The 22,901-nt window shown below is 42.5% G+C and overlaps 1 protein-coding gene across 1 annotated transcript in view; it reads left to right on the top strand.

The window, feature by feature from the left end:
• The first annotated feature begins 4,904 nt into the window (after positions 1–4,904).
• CRMP1 (collapsin response mediator protein 1) overlaps positions 4,905–22,901 on the top strand; it is a 33,407-nt gene continuing 15,410 nt past the window's right edge. The window contains exons 1-6 of the mRNA XM_017727639.1: positions 4,905–5,062; positions 10,076–10,260; positions 11,804–11,968; positions 16,929–16,990; positions 18,629–18,709; positions 21,918–21,986. Coding sequence (XP_017583128.1) covers positions 4,920–5,062; positions 10,076–10,260; positions 11,804–11,968; positions 16,929–16,990; positions 18,629–18,709; positions 21,918–21,986 — 705 coding nt within the window. The 5' untranslated portion in view covers positions 4,905–4,919. The remainder of the gene's footprint in view (positions 5,063–10,075; positions 10,261–11,803; positions 11,969–16,928; positions 16,991–18,628; positions 18,710–21,917; positions 21,987–22,901) is intronic.

Below are 22,901 nucleotides of genomic sequence, written 5' to 3'. Positions count from 1 at the left end.
AGGGTTTGAAGGTGAAGGGCTGGGAGCAGTAGGAATGGCTGTATCATACTCAGCAGTAGGCTGAGCCAGGAGGTGCCAGAGTGCCTGTAAAATGGAGCTGCAGGGGAGACAGCAGATATGCATCGTGGCTGTGCCGATGCTGTGTCATGGCCAGGCACAGAACTCAGAGGCAAACAGCATTGCAGCAATGCAGTTGCATCATTGCAATAGTGATGGGTGGAGAAGAAACACCTTGGCTCCCACACCCTGCAGTGACCATGGATTTACAGTGTGCTTTCTGCATCTTCCATGTCAATGAGAGCAGGGTTTTTTACCCCTTGCATCTTGGCACCTCATGAACTGTTCAATATAATACTCCCTCTCTGTTTTGCCATGTTCCTGCTGTCTGTCCTTGGCAGCTTGGAGGGAGGAGGGGGTCCCAGCAGCTTCTTTTGGCTTGCATTGGGAAGAGGTGGGCTGGCAGCTTCTTGTGCCAGGCAATGCACTGAAGGCTTGGTATGGAGCCCTTGGAGCTCAGCAGGCAGGGCACCAGTGCCTGAGACACCTGTCAGCTGAATAGAAAAGTGGCAGCCACCCTAGAAAGACTGACAGTATTGTCACCTCCTGAGCTGAGTGATGAGCTCCTTGCTGTTTGCATTGTGAGAGCGCCCGAGGGTCAGTGACTGGGTGAGGGTGCCTCTGGGAGCTGGGCAGAGACAGTGTTCTTCCTAGTGGGGATTACAGCTGAGAAGGAGAAACACAGGCCAGCACTGCCGGGATTAGTTCAGGAGCTTCAGGTCACTCCTCCCTTCCCTCACTGCTTTCCCCAGGGCACTGCAGAGTGTGTCTCTCCTCCAGCCTGGAACAGGGACAAGAGGACTCTGGTCCTGGACCTTTGTCACTTGGTAAGAAAACTGCAAGCAGTCTGCCTGACATCATGCCCCTGGTGAATAATAAATGTCCCCTGGTCACGCACAGCCTTCTGCATGGCCGAGGAAGCTAACCTACTTCACAGAGCCTGTGTGTGCCCAGATTTCTGTCCAAGATTTCACTGCAGCAAATACCAGTGATCTAAACCAGTGCAGGATCCCCCAGGCGCCAGTAGCAGGGTGGCAGTGGTGCAGAGTGGCAGCATCCCTCTGCCTTCAGGCTGGGGCTGTCCCTGTCCCTAAAGCCTGTGCTTAGGCTGTATCAGGGAATGAATACTCCATGTGGACCAACCATTTGTATGAAAGTTTATTTCATGAAGAATACATCAAATTGCTTGTCAATATTAACCTATGCCTCCTTTCTAGTAATTTATTTTTGTGTAATTTTTCCAGCCTGTTCATGGAAGTGCATCTCTGTGGTCAATGCACACAGGCATTGGGTACTGCTGCTTTGGCTAAGGGCAAGCCAGCCCTAGTCTGGAGCAGGGTGTTTGAGGCAGTGCTGGTTTCCTTGGGCACAGTATGCTGCTGAGGTGTCCACAGGGCACCAAAACCTCACCTGGGCTGCTTGTGCCCACTGGTACCATCTGTGTCGAGGTGCTCTGCTTTGCAGCAATCTGTAATGTGTCCTACACTTAACAGATCAAGCTGGTTGGGAGATGTTCCGACAAAACTCTTTTTCTTCTGAATTTGCTGATTTGCTGGAATGAAAATGTATTAGAGATGTTTCCACATCTCTCAGATCCTGATGAAAGCTGGGCAAGGCTCCACAGCACTGTCCTCAATGGCTTGGCAGTCTGCCTGGGGATGTGTGGTTTTTTGGCAGCCTAATCTTCCGTGACTTCTTACATCCAGCTGGGGGGGAACGTTAGCCTCAGGTGCAGAACTGCTCTTGAAACAATTCTGAATTGTTTGTATTTTCTTTTGAGGTGTAAAGAATTAAAATTTTGGAAGTCTCCATGAAGTGCAGGTTTTATTCACCACCAGAATTTCTTACACCCTCCAAAATTCTGAACAAGGCAAGACTTTGTAGCTAAATGTTCAGTAATCCTTTACAGACTGAGGCTTAATTTAGTGGCTGACTCCACATTGAGTGTTTTCTTAAGACTGCATTTGTATCTTTTTTAGATTAGCTTATTCTAATACCTAATTTTTTTACTTAAATGTGTATATCTATATGTAAAAATGTATAAAATCCTTACGTCTACAGTTATTTTTCTGGACCTGTGCTTCAGCTTTATTTTAGTCTGTCTTATTTTCCTTGCCTGTTACATTTGTTTCTACTTATTATGCATCTTCTCCTGTTTTAAAAGAAGTAAATAGTAGAACTTCTTGATGAGGGTGCAGATTTTTTGACGCGTTTGCAGTGACAGATGCAGTGCTCTGGGGACACTGCCTGCCTGTATCAGTAAGCTCATGCTTCTTGTAATTGGACAGTATTAATGTTTAGGAAGGCAATTGAATGAGCTTAAAAAGAGCTCACAAGATGGTGGTCCCCGCAGGTCAGCAGGCAGCTTAGTAAATCATCATAGTGAGGAGGTGCAACTGCCAGCACATGGCAAAATAACTTATTACTATTCTGGCTGCTGATTCACAAGTCGTGCTGCTGTTACAAGTGACAGTAGAGAGGCTGGGAAGAAAAGAGGGAGCCTGCTCTGGCAAATTCCAGATGGAGGACTTGCATTGATCTCCATTCTCTAATGAGAGGGTAACAATGTCTGAGGCAGGTCCTGGGGACATATGTCATCATAGTTCTGTGCCTTGGTTCCCCCCCAGGTCGTGTTGTTGCTGTAGCACGTGGAGAAAAGCCTCAGACCTGCTGTGTGCATACTCTTTTGTTGTGCACTGTTTTTAAAATGTGTTTTTCCCCTCTATTTCTCCCTTAAAAATGTCTGTTTCTCCCTTTTTCCTTTTTCTAGAGTGATAAAAAAAGCTATAAAGGCTTTGAACCTGCAAAATTGTTCAAGTACAAGCTAAAAAGTAAATATGCAGTGTATAACAGAGGTTACATTGTAACAATCCTATCTGCCTTAGCGCTTTTTAATGAATACATTTTTAGAACTTTATTGTTTTTGTTGTCCTGGGTTTATAGATTAAGAAATGTATCAACTTGTTTGTTTTCTAAACTGGGAACTCGGGACATTCATAGTCTATATGCCTGAGCCATCCTGTAATTAAACCAGGAACTGAATCTGGACTGAGGAGTATAAAACATGGACAAACTGGAGATTCTGAGTTATTGTCTGGTGAGCCAAGGAAATAATTTATAATAAATGGCTTTTTTATGTACAAATGGGAAAAAATGGTTTTGACTGCTTTAAGAGTTTTCCAGCATTCACAGTCACTTGGAAAAATTATTTTCCAAAGTATTATGTACTTGTCATGGTTTAACCCCAGCTGGCAACTCAGCCTCACACAACTGCTTGCTCAATTCTCCCCCACCCCACCCCACTGTGGGATGGGGGAGAGAATTGGAAGGGTGAAAGTGGAAAACCTTGTGGGTTGAGATGAAAACAATTTGGTAATGGAAATAGAGTAATCATAATAATAGTAATGATAATAATGCAATTATTGTTATTAAGGAAAATATTAAGGAAAATTAAAAAGAGAGATTAATAAAATCCAAGAAGGACCAGTGATGCACAGTACAGTTGCTCACCACCAACCTATTGATGCCCAGCCAGTCCCCAGGCAGTGCTGCCCCCATCAACCTCCCCCTGAGTTTTATTGCTGAGCATGATGCCATATGGTGTGGAATATCCCTTGGGTCAGTTGGGGTCAGCTGTCCCAGCTACCCCCCTCCCAATTCCTTGTGCTCACCCAGCCTCTTTACTAGTGGTGAGCAGAAAAGACATTCACTCTCTAAGCCCTGCTCAGCAATAGCTAAAACATCCTTGTGTTATCAGCACTGATTCCAGCACAAATCCAAAACAGCCCCATACAAGTTGCTGTGAGGAAGATTAACTACCCCAGCTAAAGCCAGAAGAGCACTGAAGTTATAAACTTGCCCTGTCTTTGGGCAGGTGGTAGAGTGCTGGCATTTCCAGTATGACTTCTTCAATGAGAGAGTTTAAATACTGGTTCTCAGGAATATGCCCTGGTAAAATTTGCTTTCTATAAAATGTAGTTTTTGAGAAAAGAATGTAACCACTTGAATAGAGAAAAATATAAACAGACAATTGTTGTGAACAGTTGCAGACTTGGTATTTTGAACAATCCTTGGGAAAAAAAAATGTTTGCTTCCTGGCACTTTAGGAAATACAAGGAGGTGGTGGCTCTCTGTGCTGTTTGTGTGGTATTTCAGGTGAACCAAACTTTGGAGGCTGCCTGCTGTTCTCATTCATGGAGTGACTGAGATATGGCACAGGGTGTCTCAGCACAGAGTGCCCCAAATTCGTGAACAGCCTTTGACCTGCAGAAATCACAAATTGGTTATAATTAATTCTTCATGCCCACTAGAAACTCCACATTCAGCTGTGGGTCTGTAAGGCAGCACAGCAGACACGAGCTGTGGGCCACGTCCCTTGGCTGCTGCGTGGGAGCAGCCTAGTTGTCCCTGCTGAGCCAGTGTTTTTAAAGGAGCTTCCCTGGTCAGGAATTTCTACATGGCAGGGCTAAGCAGCCTCTTACAACCTTGTCTCTTCTAATTCCAAGCTTTGTTACTTTTCCAGAGGTGCCAGGAGTGCCAGTTGAGCTCAGCTTGGCCATTGCAGTGTTGGGCAATTTCTTCTGGGGGTTCTTTTTCCCTTTTGGCCTTTGTGCAATGAGGTGGTAAAAGGGGGATGTATTGACATTTTAAGTGCTTCTATGTGCAGTGACTTCTGCTTTGAGCAAAACGAACTGTGATGACCATGAGGTCTCATGTTCCAAAAGTCAGAAATAAAGTCAGTGAAACTATGGTTTTCCTCTCCACTGTCCCTGTACCCACATGAACCCATCTTTATATAGGATGGAGTTTGATATTAATGGCTTTCTTTATAATATGAGCATATTTAGTATCAGAAATACATTATGATGTTTATTTATTTCAACAAACCCACATTTGTTCCCTTTTTTTCCCTCCAGAGTGACCGTCTGCTCATTAAAGGTGGAAGAATTATCAATGATGACCACTCCTTCTATGCAGACCTATACCTTGAAGATGGACTTATAAAGTTGGTTTTATAAAATACTGCTTTTTTTGCATGCCTGTTAACTTAGACTACTGTGATTTCTTGATAGTGCTGACCTGAAATCTTTTGTGAACAGAATCTGTTACCTCTAAATGTCAGGCTGTAGTAGAGGAGTGTTTAATTATTAAATTCTGCCATTTTATCTTCACTAAGATTAGATAAGTAGAAAATTTCTTTGCTCTGAATTGAAGATATTTGCTTTTCAAACAGTTCAATCATAGTTTCTTCTGAAATATTTAAGGTAAGTAGGGTCTCTCAAGAAAAGAAGTAATGATAAGGACAGTGGAAATCTTTTGAGACCATGAATGGTGGAAGGTTCTCTGCGCCTTTTTTCCCCATACCTAGTCAGTGCAATGACAGCCACGCTTTTAAGGAGTGCAGGGCACAGAAACCTGAAATATGCCCGATGTTGCATGGTGCAAATGAGGACCTGCTGCTTCTCAGTTGCCTGTTGGTTAATGCTGAAGCACAGCACGTTCTGTTCCTGTGGTTGTTACGCGTTGTTCATGTGTCCCTTTTCTCTATTACAAAAGGTAAATGATCTTAAATTGTTGCATAATTAGGAAGTCCTGATTTACCAGGCTATAAAATGCAGGAACTGAGAGAGTGTTTGTTAGGTGAAGAACTTGAAATATGTGTTACTGATGGCCTGGGAAGCTGTAACAGAGATGTCCATGTGCTCTGCTGGTCCTACCTTGGCTTAGTGGAGATGAGGGTCTCTAAGGTTTGCAAAGTTACGTAGTGTGTATGAGCACTCTGATGTATGCAAGGATCAAAGCCTTTTTCATGATTGCTAAACATTTTCACTAGTGGCCTAAGAAGCTTGGTCTCCAGAGGCTACCATTTGATGCACAGAAATATAATTATGGTTATCTGGTAAATAATTAATTGCCTACTTGTTTTCAGAGCTCCTTAAGAATATGCCATCAGATTAAAAGTCTAATTCTTTATATATCTGTGACTACTTATGTTATTATGATTCAGGTTATTATAATAGAAACAAATATGAACACTTTCATCCATGGACTATGCAGTTTTCTTTTTAATCCTTCACTCTGCCTTCCCATTTCTAGTGTCACTTGCATTGCAGAAGTGGCAAAAGTGGAGAGGACACAAAATTTTGAATATATATCTATTTTTAAAGCAACAGTTAACCAAGTTGTGATCTCTTTGGTGGGTATTTTTGTTGAGTTTTTCTGTGTTTTTGTTAGTTCAGATGCAAATCTCCTTGTAACACTTGTAAGCATCAAAACTATTTAAACAACTAAAAGCATGAGAGGATGAGAGCCTGAAACTGCTGTGAATTTTTGGCTTCTATTCCAGAAATGCAATGGTAGTTAATATGCAGGTTAGCAATGCCAAGCTTTCACCTGCCCTTGTTAAGTACATAGAGTCTCTCTGAAATCCATGTGTAGATCCATACCTCCAGGAAGTATCTCAGCTGCCCAGTAATTTGTGAGGGCAGCCTGCTGTGAGATGGGGTTGGGTCCTCACTGTGTTCAGTTGATAAATTTTGCAACCTAAGTAAGCTCTGGGTTTGTTTGGTCTCTCTTAGTTTCTTCAGCTGGAACTGCCCATTGTGTCTGAATATTTAACATAATTGTTAAATGTGGCTCAAGATTCTTTGGAGTTGGACCTTGAAACTCAGTCAGCCACATTTCAGTTGATGATCTAACTTTCCAGCTGCAGATATGGCTGATAATACAGAATTCTTGCCATGGAATGGAGCAGACACCAAACCACTCAGCCCAGAATAGGCAATGGTGTCCTGGTTTTGCTGAGATATAAAAGATCTGGATTATTTTTCTCACTCTGAAATGAGAACTGATTGGAAAAGAGAGGGTTGGGTTTCTCTTTCAGCCTAATGAAATTATTTGGGTCTTTTAATGCTTTTAACGCAGATCGTTCTGCGGAGAGGAATGCAGATGTAACCTTGAGTGTGTTTGAAGATCAGCTGTAGTTTGGAGGATGGTAGATGCTTCTTCCTGCCAGTCAATGCTCAAAGTGGCTCCCTAGGTACAAGGAGCAGCATTGCATGTGGATTTTTCCTACCTGAAACTTAAGCCCTGCACACTCAGATTGCAGCTGAGAGCCAGTTCTCCAGCATCTAAATGGTATTTTAAATATTTGGTAATTTAAATGGCCATAGGTATATAAATAATATATTTTGCCTACATCTCTCCTGCCTCTGTTATCGTATGAGGAAGTGAGCCCTGTGCCAAGTGACAGGTCATGGTCTGGTGCTTGCTGCACTCTGCTCCATCCCTGCCAAGGGGAAGGGTTGGGTTCCTCTGGGCTGGAGGAACGAACAAGTGACAGGGCGAAGGACTGGGGACATGGTCTCTAGGGTGAGGAAGTGGTGAGTCAAATTAGGGGGAGCCTCAGATGCCTGAAAGAGGTCTGGGCTTGATAACCACAGAAGCACCACCATGGAGTTCTGGGAGAGGTTTTCAGCTTCCTTGGATGAAGCTCAGGAAGAGCTGAAGCCTGCTGTTTCCATTGTGCTTTAATCAGCTCAGGTACAACAGAATTTGCTAAATGGTTCAACTGAAAATGGTAGACAGCATCAGCTTTCTGGGGGGTCTGAGTTTTCTGGTTGCTGATGTATGAGGAAACCAGCTCAGTCATTTGCACAGTATCTAGAATGCACTTATCTGCACTGTTGTGTTTTTTTCACCCACAAGTAACTGAACCCCATTCTTACTCACATACACTCTGCATTAATGAGTGAGCAATTCAGGAATCCTGTCACATTATCTCCTACTCTCTGTTCTACTCAGAATAAAAATAACCTTGAGCGCCAGTGAAGATCAGACTTCTCCCATCCTTAATCTTGATGCCAGGGCAAGAGATGAGACAGATTTCTGACAAGTAGTAGTGCAGCATCATCCACAAAGGCTGTTTGGTCCCATGTCACTTCAACATGGATTATTTCAGCTGAATAAGATGTTACTCAACCATACACTGAAAATAGTGAGCATTGAGTCATCAAAAAACTTCAGTATATAGTTCACACACTTTCACTTCGTTAGGACATGTCTTCTTGAAGAGGAAACTGGTAGATACTGATTGTGGAAGAAAATAAAAATTAATTGCTTTCATATTTTTGTGTAGGTTTTCATTAATACTATTCTCAGAAGGCATGTTAGTCCTTGGAGTGCAGTTACTCCTTGGACATACTCAAAGGAGATGAGTCATAGTGAATTTTTTTCCCAATTCAATTTCTTAACCACATAAATGCTCTACAAAGGTGGAGGGTTGTTCTGATTAAAATCTTGGGAGTGGATTTGACTAATGAAGATTAGTGCAACACCATTACTACACATGGGGCTACCTAACTGTATGCCCTCATTGAATCTGCTCATAGGTGCAATGCCTTATGATATGCCTTTGTGAGGCACATTTTACACAGAGAAGCTGCTTGCAACTTTGTGCAGTTGGATGTACTGGGCAGCTGCCAGCTTTTGCATCCAGCTCGGTTCCCTGTTTGTCAGGGTGGTGTTAACACTGCGCAGCTGCACACAGGTTATGACAGGCTGCCAGTGCCGCACGTGTTGATGACTGTTAGGTGCCAGACATGGAGGTGCCAGCTGTCATGGGTAAGCCCTCCTGGATTTGGTCAGTGCTGGGCAGCTGTGACCCCATCCCAGGATGCTGGTGGGGAGTTTGCTGATGGAATGGCTATGCTTCCCTCCAGCCAGAGCCCAGAGCACCAGGGGAGACAAGCTGCTGGAGGTGACATTTTTGCATAGCATTTGAAACAAATTCTTGACCTCTTGGGGCTATTTATTAACCCTGTCAGTTTGGCCAAATTCCAATGTGAATAATTATCCCTGTTTTTCTTATTTTTCCTACTGGTTTTAATGAACAGTTAATATTCACTTCTGGTTCTGCATTATCGCAGTTGGCTGTTAATCAGTTGCTGTTTTGAACTGTAGGTGGAAGTTGCATTTTAATATGGGGAAACGGATTCAGCAGCTCAGATATCTGAGGTATTTACTTAGCTGTGGAAAAATGTTATTTTATCCAGACAAAAAAAAAATTAAGACAAGGACTCAGTGTCCGTAATATGAGATAAACTAAGTGAACTTTAATTACCTTACGGTTACCTCTAAGCCCAAATATGTTGTGGTGTGACTGTGCGGAGACACAGCTTCCACACAGATCCATGCCTCTCCCTGTTTGGCACCATGCAAAGTAGGCATTAAAAATGTAGTGTGGCTTTAAAAGTTAAAGGTTAACTTATTTGTAGATGAGTCCATGAATAATAAAAGTATTTTGATCATAAGTATCTGGAGTTTGATATTGGCATGGGGGACAGATTAATATTTTTAATAATGAAAAAAAAAAAAATCCTGCTTTGAAGACCTGAAGGGAGAAAGACGGCAACAGCTAATTATAATTTTGCCACAGAATGTTTCACTAACTTTTAACTTCAAGAGGAGGATGAAGAATATGAGACATGGTAGATTAAACATGTTTAGGTCTCTTAGATATGTATTTCTGTATCTTAGGTTATTTAGATTTCTTTTTAAGGATAAATTTGCATTGCTTGATGCCTTTTGCTTCTGCCATATATTTACAATTCCAGCTTGCTCCCGTATTTGATCTATGTTTTCCTATTTTCATTTAAGAACTTAATATACAAAACTGGAGCCCCCAAGAGAGCATTAAGTGTACACAATTTGAATTGTTTAAAGATAGGAGTCATATAAAAAAATAATCAATTTTTAATGCTGGTGCATTACAGCTCCTTTATTGGCCACTAGAGCCATGCAAAGCAAGTGGAGCTCACGGCTCCGCGAGGCAGCTCTTCTCTGCTTTGTTCTGCTGTGCTAGGCAGGACAGAGGGAGCAGGTGCTTGAGCTTCACCTTTCCTTTGGGGACCCACCTCCTTCTGTATGGCCCCTGGATCTCTCTTCCCTACATGCCTCAAATAGCTTTGTCCTCTGTGCTTGTTCAAATAAAGTAACACTGGCTTTCCTTGCTGTCCAGGCAAATAGGAGAGAATCTGATTGTCCCTGGAGGAGTCAAGACCATAGAGGCTAATGGGCGCATGGTTATTCCTGGGGGAATAGATGTCAACACTTATCTACAGAAGCCCTACCAAGGGATGACTGCTGTTGATGACTTCTATCAAGGCACAAAAGCAGCGCTAGCAGGGGGCACCACCATGATCAGTGAGTACTAGCAGTGCTATCTCTTCCCACGCCAGGCTGAAGCCTGTGTAGCATGTGTGGGGAGAGCTACCAGAGGCTTCATCCAGATTTTCTGAGATATTCTGCAATGAATCTTCAAATTTCTGGGCACTATGTTTGAGATCCATTCATCGTTGTTACCCAGAGCTGGCCTGAAAATGAACCTACCCTCAGAAAGAAATACTAGCCTGGGGAATTGTCTCTTGGATTTTCCTCTGAAATACAGACAAATCACTGAGGGATAATGTATATACTCTTGGGATTTTTGGAAAACAATGTAGGTCGCACTGTAAGTGCATGGCACAGAAAATCAGACAAAGATCTGCTGCTCCCACCTAGTGCTGTTTCAAGGGCTTTGGAAATATCAGGATGCTTATTTATGAACTTAGGTTTGGCAGCAGGAACTGAGGAAGTCCCTACCAGAGATGTCCTTGAGGAACATCTTGGTGAAAGGAAGAAGTGCTTCTACTTGTTCTACTTGTTAAAAACCCTTCTTCTTTCTACAGATGGTGGGACAAGATTTATCTCTTTCCTTCTGGCCGTGACTTGACTTTGGTTAGATGTTGTGAGGCAGTTGTTCAGGTGCCATAAATTGTCATGGCTTCCTTGTGAAGAGAAGGTTCCCAGTGGAGTTTTACCCCCGCTGAATTGGGATTCGGCTTTTTTTTTTTTTTTGGTGTTATCTGTTACCCATCTTTAGCAGCAGGTATCAGCTGAAAGACTCTCTGGCCATAGGCACAAAATTCACTGCTGTTCATTCCTTTTGTTAATAGCTTTTTTCAGTTTGTGTTCTTCAGCTGAGTATTCCTGTGCAGAGTTAGGCTTGCAAATGCCACTTGTAAGCCCATCTTGCTTTGTTTCCATATGAACTTTTGACCTAGCCCTGCAGAGTGAGGTACAAATGCATAAGTAGTCGTGTCTTTATGTCAGTTGATGGTGTGGCATCATTAGAGACAGATCTTGAGACAGGGGAGAGGCAGGACATTCAGTGTACTGTAGAGTGTGACTGAGTGTTTGTGCTCAGCGTCAGCCCCATTCAAACCTTTGGCTGTATTCCCAGTTTTGGCTGCTGAGAAAACATTGAACATCTGCACTGATGTATTGGTAGGGCAGAGTGGGCCAGTTCAGTGACTATAAGGCACTGGTTTTGTTGTTCTTACTGTGAAATACATAGAGATGGACATACCAGGCAAGAAATACAGCTAAGTCCAGAACCTGTGGTCTCTTAAAATAGAGGAAAGGGAAAGACAGATGTTTCCTAAACTGTGAGGTGTTTGGCTCCCCCTTTGTGTGTCTATTGATGCTGCACCAAGCAGGTTACCAGACTCATCTTTTGTATAGACTGTTCACAAAGTCTGCTGCACCTGAGGCAGCAAGACCTGGCTGACACCCCACAGTTACAGTCAGCACACAGACCGCCTCCAGGGCTGCTGTTTTGGCTGAGGTGCTGGAATAGTGTTCACTTCGGGGAGGTCTGAACGGTGTGCATACTGTCCAGCTAACAGACACCCAATCTTTTTTTCAGTTGACCATGTGCTTCCAGAACCTGGATCAAGTTTACTGACCACCTTTGAGAAGTGGCATGAGGCAGCTGATACCAAATCCTGTTGTGATTACTCCCTCCATGTGGACATCACCAGCTGGTATGATGGCGTTCGAGAAGAGCTGGAAGTACTGGTGCAAGACAAAGGTTAGTGAGTGAAATGTTAGCAGTATTTTTTGGTTTTATTGAAATATCATATGGAGGTGAAATGTTGATGTATTTTAATGAATGCATAGGCACTGGCTATGCTGGCCAACGTTCTTCACTATCTTGAACTTGTATTTTCTCTTGCTGCTGTGTAAAATGGACCTGAAACTTTGTGCATATGTATGACTTTGTCCAGTATAGGCATGGAAGATTAAGATGTGTATGTTGTCATATACAAATGTATCACTTTACCCTTGCTTGTATATGTGGAAATGGGCTCAGACATTGCATAGGTAGGTTTTTTCCAAAGGTTAAACTCAGAGATCAGCATTTAGGATAATCAGCCCAGTCACCTTAGATCCTCTGTTTAATGAATGAAGAAAATGAAACAGTTCAAGGTAGAGTTCAGGTTTTAAGTAGACTGGAATGTTTGATTCAGATGCCTCGAATTAAATCCAAATATGAAGAGCACATGGGTCTGTGAAAATGTCACTACAGGATAGATCTCATTTCTCACCAATGACTTGGGATAATTTACTTGCTGGGAGTCGATTTTTAAATAAAATATTTTTAAAACAGATTCCAGTTATTAAAAAAAAGAGATGCTAAAGTTAGGTACCTAATATTGAAAAAATGCCCTGATTTTCTCAAGTGGTTCTCTCCAGTGGCTTTCCCTGAAGTTACTAGAAGATGCTTTGTTTCAACACTTGCAAAAAAAAGGTCACTTATTTAGGAATCTAAGACACTTTTATGGGTATGACTGTGTTCAATTAACAGGCCTATTTTCACATGAGATGCTGTAGGTTACCCTACCTGGACTCCAGCTACCACTTCAGAATAGCACAGATGAAACCTCTCCTAAATGCATTTCCACACATGCAGGCTCAACATGGCAGTCTCATATATGGAGGGCACCAGATATCTCTGTGTGGGCAATGGGATCTAGCCTTCAGAACGTCCTAGCTTAGATCTTGTTCCTTAAAATTTTGCCTAACAGCATGTATTTTCTTTCCAGAATCATATATTTTCACATATTTTTAACTTTATACTTTCCTTGAAAATGTATGGATATTAATTAGGGAATATTTTCTGAAATGATGTACAGTTTCCATGGGCAAATCAGAATGACTCTTCTGTTGGGAAATGATACGTATGTGCAGCATCCTTTGTAATGTGTAGTGCTAGTGATAACTTAGATGTGAAAGGTTCCCTTTTTGGAAAAAGGTACTCTCAAAGTAGAAAAAAAAAGCAAAATGCTATTTTTGAGTGAACAGTTGTTTGCTGAGATGCCATGGAGGTGCAGTCACCTGGGGGAGTTTATTCCATGTCACAGGATGCTAACAGTACACGTGCTGTATAACCAGATTTTAGGCAACAAAACACTTCCAGCAGCAAGACTGCACGTAATTACAGAAACTGCAGCTGGTCTTCCATAGGTCTCTAGTATAGGTGATTTTTACAAGGTGATGACATCTGTCAACACAGATTGTGCCAAATCTGTGCTGTTTCCCTGCTATCAGCATTAACATGAATCTGCTGCTGTGCATTAGCTGACTGTACTTTCAGACAAGTATACTGTGCCTTGTTTCAAAGGTCGAGTTTATTTTCCAGAGCTCCCTGACCACAGATGGCTCAGCACTCCCAAATTTGCCTGAGGGTTTACGTTAAAAGCCTGATGCAGACAGGTTAATAGTTTTCTCCAACTATTGAAATGTGAGTTTTCTGTATAAATCTGAGTCAACAGGGGAAGCAGAAATCTGTTCACTGGTTCATGAACTGAGATGTGTGATGGAGCCTTGGTGGCCTCTTCAGTGGCGAGAGCATTAGGAGGTTGCCTTTGTTCTCATGTCTGTCTCAGGCGGGCAGTGTGAGTTACTCTCACATGTTAGGAGACACAAGGTAAGGGTGGGTATGAAAGCACAAGCACAATAGGAAATAATTCAGCATGGCAAGGGCTTTCAAATTAACGGGTAATATTTCTTGATAATTGGAAACATTTGAGCCAGCTGGTGCAAATAGACTTGATGTCAGTGGAGTGACCCTGGTTTTCATCAGCTGGGAATCTGGATTGAATTGGTTCTCGGCTGATTAGGGGTGAGTTAGCTGAGTGACAGGGCTCAGCTCATTGTGTTTCAGTGCTACATGTGCCTAATGCAATCAGCATGAGTAACAGGGGAGCTCACAGAGTGGCTGTTGAGGTGCCTTGTCATGAGGTATAATTGAACAATTAATCAGTTTTAAATCAATACAAAGCTAATTTAAGGAGACACAGGCTTTGGAAGGGCCCGGAGATTTTGTAGAGTCAAATATTAATTATAAACACTCAGGCTTGTAGCATTTCAGCTGTTATTTTGGTATTGGGCTTTTTCAGTATATGCAAAGGAGCAAGAGCCTGAAATTGGCTGACAGGGGCCTCACTGGTTCCTTTGACTTTGTCACTGTTCAAAAAAACCTGTAGTCCTGCCTAAAATTTGGAGAGGATTCTGTTGAGTGCCCGTGGTGTGAGAGCAAGTAGGACATTAACAAGAATGTAGTGTGTAACAGATGTTAAGCATTAAGGTCAATAGGCCATGGACCAGGGCTTGTGAAAAGCTGCATAATTCCAATGAGTAGGTCAAGGAACCAGGCCAGGGCAAGGAGTCTAATCTTGGATACCTGTATATGTAAATTTGTGTTATTTATCTTGGTGTCTGGTACGGGTGCTCTCTTTGCAAGGCAGGATTGTTCCCACCATCTCTCCTGTTAGCTGTACAGGCAGCCCCTGAAATGCTCTTCTGCTGTGTGTATATCTGGTGGTAGCTGAGGGTGTGAATGTGTGTTTACATGGGAGAACTCTACTTCTGCACTGTGAGCAGGCTCAAGATCCTATGGCAGGATCCCTACTGGGATCCCTTCTAATCCCATTAATTTCAGGGAGAACATTAAAGAGAGTGAGAGTAAAACTCGGTCATTTTATCAAGGTCAGAAGAGGGCCTAAGAAGATACAAAGGCAATAAAAGAGAAAGGATGAAAATACATATTATTTGGGTCAGTGTATGTCTTCCAACCATAGTACTCAGAGAAAGCTGCCTTATCTCCTGCAGGACTGTGGTGGAATGAATTACCTTTGGCTAGACCCTAGTGGATAAGGGAGAGCGATCGGTAACCCAGCTCTTGGCTTACAGCGAAATGTGTATGAGAGGTCAGTCCTGTGCCATCACTGAGGCCAGCTGGCATGGCTCAGACCAGGCCTAACTCATCCTCATTGCTTGGTGTGTGCATGAGCAGCCCCGTAGAAAGGTGGCTTCTGGGTGCAGCTGACATCTGACCCCACATGGGATGGGTTCATGGAGAGAAAATTGAGCTTTCCCCTAAGGCAGGTAGGATGGATGTGCTGGGTGCTGCTGTGAGCAGTCTGAGGAAGACGGGGCTGAGGGTGGGAGGCTGCAAACACCGGCCTCAGGGAAGGCCTAGTCAAGCTTGGGTTGTAGAGTAAGAAGGGACTGAGTACTTTGAGACTGTAATGAGGAATAGATGGAGGGATTACAGCTAGTAAAGGCCATATGCATTTTCTGAGAACTTGATAAATAGGAAAAGAAGAAGAAAGGATGGGCTTACAGGCTGGATTTGCTTGGTGTGGAAGTCAGCTAGGAGGGGCCAGCTCCTGCTTTGTGTATCTCTCTGAGCTGCCTGGACTTAGCAGGAAGACATAATACCAGGGATCATTTCAGCGTTTTGTCCTGCATGTATCCTGGGGTATTTTAGTCCTGTAATTGTGAATAAATGAATTCTGTGTGTGTGTGAGCAGTCATACCCTCTGCCTGAGGATGTATTTGCTCATTCTAGACTCCTGAAGGAGTTATATCTTCATCAGAGAGCCTTATTCATTTTGTGTAGACAACATGAATAACATGAACAGATCTCTTTCTTTTTCTTCTTGCCCCAGGAAACACAGTTTTTATCATAGCCATTTTGAAATGCAGCATATACAGCTTAAATAGTTTAAAATTTACTTTTCTTTTAAGCTAGAAAACTACAATATTGGTCCCTGGACCAAACTGGGGATCTTGTCAGTAGACTAAAGAGTAAGGCAAATAAATAAACTAATATGAATTAATATGTACATAGATGAACAGAAGACATTTGTAATTCTCATTCTGTAAGAATACAAAGCTGTGTAAATAACCAAATCTTTGAAATAAATAGCAATACTTGTAGGGATTTGAATACAGGGGATTCTTGACAACTGGCACTCTTATGGATAGCATTTCTAAAGGATTTCTGAAATTTGGAACTGTCATCTTCCTTGTTTTTTTATGGCTGCCAGCATAAATTCTTCCATCTTTGGAAGGCAGAAAGAGAGGTGTGGTGAGCTGCCTATAAAACTGGTTTCAGGCTTTGTTTCTACTCCTTCCCAGTTTCTACCATCAGCTAAGCTGGGCGCTTTGGAGTGTAAGGTCAAGAAAAAGGAAGTCTGTATGCACATTCAGATACACAGTTCCTACATCTTCTCAGCACTTCGGGGGAACCTAACTAGAAGTTTTATCTACCAAAAAGCACAGTTTATATCAAGCTGAAATGTTTTCCTGATTAGCTAAGGAAACCTAAAAAGAAAAACAGTGATTCACAGAACCTTACACAAGGTTTTTAAATGTCACAAACTTTACATGCTTGCTTTAGCCACCGTTGCTTGTCTGAGTTGGCTACAAGCAATCCTGTTTGCAGTGGTGGCTGGGTTACTCCAGGGATGAACACAGGCTACCCACAGCATCCCAACAAATTCCCCCAGAGAAGAGGGCATCCAAGCTTCTAGTCCTAGCTGCTGCAATGCAGCTGTGAAGCCATGCTTGATTTTTGGCAGTTGCTGGTGAAAAGTCTAGTCCAGACATACCCTATTACTTACTTTTCCTGAAGTTTTTGTTTAAATACAATTTAAGAATACACTTACATGGCAACACCTTTGAATTTTGTCTTGGAACAGGTGTGAACTCTTTTCAAGTCTACATGGCGTACAAAGATCTCTACCAAATGTCCGACAGCCAGGTATTGCTCTGAATGCTTTTCATTGCTGTGATCTGTCCTCTCTTTTCTCATCTCCCAACACTTGAGGAGTTGCTGAGGTTGAATCCCAGAGGAACATTCTCACTGGCCTGATTGGCAATGGGAGAAATGTGCTGTGGTGACCTGCTCTCTGGAGGGTCAGTGCTGAGCTGTGTAGAACACCTGCATGTGTTTCTTCAAGTGTATGAAATTCCCCTTCCGTAGAGATCTTCTGGTGTCTCCCAACGTTGCAGCCACTCAGCTCTGCTCAGGATTTCTCTTGTTTTATTTTGCAGTACCTTTTGAGAACTCTAGGTCAGAGAGGGAGAAAAAGATGAAGCACTCGAGGCAGTGGCAATTCTGAAATTTCAAGAGTTTCTTGGTTGCTATAAGCAGCTAAATGGAGTTGCTCCTTGGGGGAGGTGGCCTTTTCTCATTAGGGCTGGAGATAATAATGAGCTTGTTTGTCCAGAGCTCATTACAGATTCCAGACTCTTCAGCTTTCCAATTCATACCCATCAGGCCACTGTAAATGGACAATGGCACCTGTTAGTAATAATAATGTTTGCTTATTCAGTTGAGGAAATGTTTCTTTCTTACTTATTCCCAGAGCTACAGCTCTTAGTCTCTTAAATAACTGTTGTTACACTTCCAATACATGTGGTTTTAATTGGAATTTTAAACATAATAATTTATAACTATTCTCTGAGAGGCAGTGCCTGTTAAATTCAACTCCCTGTTGGAATTGCCAAGAGGAATACATCAAAATGTGTAATGTGTGGCTGGACTAATGGCTGTTACCTTGTTTAAATGTCAAGACCTTGTTTAAGTGTCTTGCAGCCCTTTCAACTAGGCCCATTCAGGCCCATTCACAAGGGCCTGAAGTGCCCTAGTGCAAAAGTAGACACTGAAGAACCTATGTCTTCAATATTTAATCTGTGTTTGAAAACTGGGCTCCCATGTTACTGAAGTCTGGTTTAAAAAAGGAACACATAAGCTGAATACCTTTTGGAAAGGAAACTGTGTTTCAGTAGATGTGTGCTCAGAAATTACCAGTAAAAGCAACAGGATCAACTACTGCCTTTCTTTGTGGATGGGTGTTGAATCTTAGAAAGCAATTAAAAAACCAAGGATGCTCTAGAGAAAATATTGCAACTTCTAACTGCAGAATTAAAGATGTTGGTGAAAGCTCAACAATGACTGATCTAAGAAGATGGTGCAAAATGTCTGCACTTCAGAAAAGAGATGTTCTAGCCATACTAAAAGTGTCTGTAGTATATGGCAATAATTCAATTTTACATTTGCTAAAACTACAGAAAAGAGGGTCACTAAATGTAGGCCTGTGTGGGAGGCATGGTGAGGTGGCCCTGCAGTGCAGGGGCTGGGGCAGACTCTGTCGCAGGGAAATCCAGCCCTGCCTGGGGCTGTCGACCCTGTCTTGGTGCAGCTGGTGTGTACAGGGGTGGGTAAGTCAACACCCATCAGTGAAGCTCAGGTTCTGTGTAGAAAAGAGACCATTTGCTATTCACCAATATAATTACCAGCATAGAAGGTACAAAACCGAGGTGAATAGGGAGGTCTGAGTGCTAAGTAATGTGTTTTCCTTATTCAGCAGTGTTTCTTTCTTTTATCTACCTGCAGCTTTATGAAGCCTTTACCTTTCTAAAGAGTCTTGGGGCTGTTATCCTGGTCCATGCTGAAAATGGAGACTTGATAGCTCAGGTGAGTGCACCATCATTTTTACTTCACTTTGTGAGATGATAGATACAAGAGGAGAAGTAAAATAGGCCAGTCAGAGAATGGATAGGAAGAAAGGAACACCCTAGAAAGAGCCTTAATTGAGCCTGATGCCCTGTACACTGCTGGTATAAAGCCTGGGATGAGAGAATGGAGGCCCTTTTGCATTAACTGGCAGAGCATCCTTGAGATAGGGCCATGATCCCAGGCAGCTCCTTGCCTTGGCAGTAGATGAGGACTAGATAAGGGGGGCAGAAGGCGGGAAGATTTCTTCTGAATCCAGCAGATGCAAGCAAAGTGGAACAATGTAAAGCCTTGTTCACAGATTTTGGGTACAAAAAGTGGATCTGAAAGCTTTATATGAACATCTTTTGCTGCAGTTATCAGCATAAGCAGCACAGTGTGTTTGGAACGGGTATTAAAGCTCATAGACCTATTTATTTTTGAGAATATTCTTGTAAATCTCTGAAGTTTGAGAATAAGAACTACTCTGATCTTGTAGACATTTCAAAAATATGTGTTTAAGTGTAATCCATGCTCTTAGAAGAGGCATGTCAGAAACAGGAAGCTGGGCTCAAGGTCAGAATGTTCCATTAAAGCGTCCTGGATCTCCAGGGCAGTCCTTGCAGGTCAGGTGCCCTGGGAGCCGCTGTCCTCCCTCTGGACTGTGCCATGCTCTGATCGGTGCCACAGCACGTGGAAACATGGAAAGAGGCAAGCCAAGGACAGCAGTTGATAGTAAACCTCCCTCTGGTCTTTCAGAGGCCAGGATTTCCCTCTAAAACAGAAGGGGCAGGTTTGGGTGGGTGTTGTTATGATGCTACATTTGTGACAGATGAATCTTTGAAGACTGTTGCAGAGATGTCTCACTCCTCTGATCCCTTGTACGTGCATCGAGCCCCTCTTAGGTCGGTGAGGCTCTGAGTGAGCCATCTGATTTATCTGCTGAGCTGCTTATCTGCTGGCTTATCTGCTAAGGACTGGGCTGCAGAGCTGACAAGGAAATTACAGCAGCTAAAGCTGTCTTTGAGATCTGGACAAGGCAACCCACCTTGTCTCATGGCTAAGGGAGAACCTCAAGGGAATGTTTAAGTCATTTGGCAATGTGTAGGAACTCTTGTCTTGGGTGTATTTTGTTTTTCCCTCTGTGGGAAAGACACACCTCCATCTGCCCGGTTAGAATTTACTCTCTTTGAGATCTGCCTTTTGCTTTTAACTTTGAGTTCGGCCAAAATAACCACTGGGATCAAAAGTTACTAGTAAGGAGTCAGCAGGCACATACAGTGCAGTCATGTCCTTCCCCCACTGAAACTAGGTGACAACCCTCATTTGAATTCAAGAGAGGAAAAAGCTGATTTCTTGTGAAGTTTAGCATGAATAAAAAGTATTAAATACATAATTTATAGTTTTAATACAACATAAAATATCCAGTAGAATTAAAATGACTAATAATAAGCATGGTTAAGTCAATATTACTGTCGGAATGGCAAATAAAACAAATCAAATGGCACGTGTGGTGTTTTGATACATTGCCTATTAAAATCAAAGCACACTCATGGAATTGCATTTTTGATAGAAATCTATTTCATTTACATTTTTCTCTGATCAGCCTTAATATACAGCCATCGAATATGAACAAACAGGACAGAAACATTATTAGGAAAAGAGGAAGTGGTAAATAAATGTAAATTATGTTATACATCACCATATTTGTTCACCATTGCCATGTTTCATAAAATCTGTCTTTCTCTATGCTTTTATTTAGAAGAATTATTTGGATAGTGAAAAGAAAGCTGCCTGCACATAGGTTTTTTAGGACTGTTCTGTGTGAAAATACAAATTTGATCTTGTCAAACAAATATTCTAGTTTATTAGCACTATCAAGTCCTTTTACAGTGGCCTTTTATCATATGATCTGATTTTATTACTTCCTTCAAGATGCAAGTCTGTCCTACTTTGTGTATCTATTCTGTGTCAACTTGCTATTTTTTATATGGTTGTAATTTCATTTTATTTCTGTATTTTAATTATCTGACGTCTTTAACTGGCACTGTTCGGAGCCGGTGCATTAATGATCCAGAACAGCTGTTTTTAAGAATACCTGTGAAACCTTATGTTTTTCTAACCAAAATGTTCTTACACAGTCAGATTAATATGTTCCTGTTACTGCCTGTTCAGCCTTGATTGATTGCAGTGAAGGCTAAAGTATATATGAATTTTACCTTGTTCAGTTTTACTGGAGTATGTTGGTAATGTGTGAGCTTTTCACCCTCAGGGAGCTGGGATCAGATATTTATTAGTTGACACATTCAAATATGTTCAGTAACTTCATCCTGGTCTCTAGGGGACATTTGTCTGTGTCACAGAGCCATTACATCGTTGAGCTGGGCTCATTAGAGCCCTGTGGGCAGGGCAGGCCAGGGCCAGAGGTACAGCAGCAGCTCTGGTTCCACTCCTGCTCTGCTGTCAGGCCTGGACCCACCTCAGATGAAAAGGGGTTGACCACCAGTTTCTGCAAAAAGGGAAATTTACTCCAACACCACTGTTCAGATTTAAATTAAGTGAAGCTTTCTGTCTATTTAAAAATAAATTATCTCACTGCTATGAATCTGGATAGCACAGAATTTTTTTTCTGACAAACCCCTATTGGTCCTGAGATGGGCTTTTTGATGGGGACACGGTGCCCTTGCAACTGGAGGGCACTGTTTTGCTTTATAAAATCATAATTTTAGTGATTCACTGTGTAGGAATAAAGTCTTAAGAAAACTCAAAGTGTCAGCAATGGTGAAAGTTTGAGAAAGTGCTTTGTGGATTGCAACCAGGGAGGAACTTGAGCAAGTAAATAAGGAATGGCAGGCTGGAAGTACCCATAATTACTATTTAGTGTATTGGTTGAAGCCCATTCCTTGGGCTGGTGTTGTGGTGTCAAGTAGGACTGTCTGGAGGGCAGAGGAAATTTCTGATGGTGCAGCTCAATGTTTTGGGGCACAAATATGCTCAGTCACATGGCAGAGACCAGTGCTGGCTGTGCTGGTGTGGCGTGGGTCCAGTTTAGAGCCAGTGTTTTCAGTGTTCCGTGGCTTTTGCAGTTGCGTTTACAGTGACACTAAAAGGGGCAGTCAGACCTTATGGCTGTTGATCTCCCCGAGGACACCGCGTGGAGGTGGGTCAGCATTTATCCCTTATGTTGCAGGAACAAAAGCGTATTCTGGAGATGGGAATCACTGGACCTGAGGGACATGCCCTGAGCAGACCAGAAGAGGTAAGAGACTTCGCTCATTTTGTCATTTGTGGAAGTATTTTGTCAAACACGTGGTGTCGGTGCTTGGCTTCTCTATGTGCAGACAATGGATGGGTGCATCAGGGAAGGCAGCAGTCTGCTTCTTCCACTGCCTCTTCCAGTACTACTCAAAGTCTGAAAAGTCCATGTCCTTTCAGCTTGTTTGTTTGCCTGAAAAGCCCTTTGGATGCTGCAGCAGGTATACATTCCCTTAGTCCAGGGATAAACATGTCCTTGTACATTCAGGAGTCTCAGCTCCTGCTGCCCTGCGCACAGGTGTCCATGTAGTTTTTAAGTGTGACCTTTTTGTTTTGATTTGAGGTGACAAAAAAATGGGCTTATCAGGCTAAAAATCAGCAGTGGAGCTTGAGGGTTAGGTCTCAGAGTAACTGCATTTATTAAAATGCTTTGGGTGAAAACCTCCTATGAGATGCATGTGCACATCTATACTGTGCATATGCAGACACCCACGTATAGATCTGCTTTCATGCTGGCAGATACATTGGTGTCAGAAATGCAGGCTGTAGAGATGCAAATACATGAGAATGGAAAGATGCTGTGAGGCAGCTCATTTTATGCAACTCCCTTATAATAAAATCTGGGCCCTGGTTTGGATCATCTCAGGCATCTGGGAAGGGTTTATTTAATGACAAGGAAAATGTGGAGACGTGAGAATGTCCCTTAATGTACACAGCTCAGACCGTTAATGGGATGTGGAGGGTGGTAGTGGGAAGTGACTGCTTTCCTAGAAGACTAAAGAGACACGGTCCTGGGGGTTTGAGGCTGAACTTCAAGAGATTGTTGTGGTTTGCAGATCTTTATTTAACTTCTCCCCAAGGCAAAAGGAATCAGCTTAATTGGTCACATTCTTCTATTGAACTGTTTATGTACTTCTTC

The sequence above is a fragment of the Corvus brachyrhynchos genome, unplaced genomic scaffold (assembly GCF_000691975.1).
Source record: "Corvus brachyrhynchos isolate BGI_N302 unplaced genomic scaffold, ASM69197v1 scaffold80, whole genome shotgun sequence".
NCBI lineage: Eukaryota > Metazoa > Chordata > Aves > Passeriformes > Corvidae > Corvus > Corvus brachyrhynchos.
This window is presented reverse-complemented; position numbering and strand designations above follow the sequence as displayed.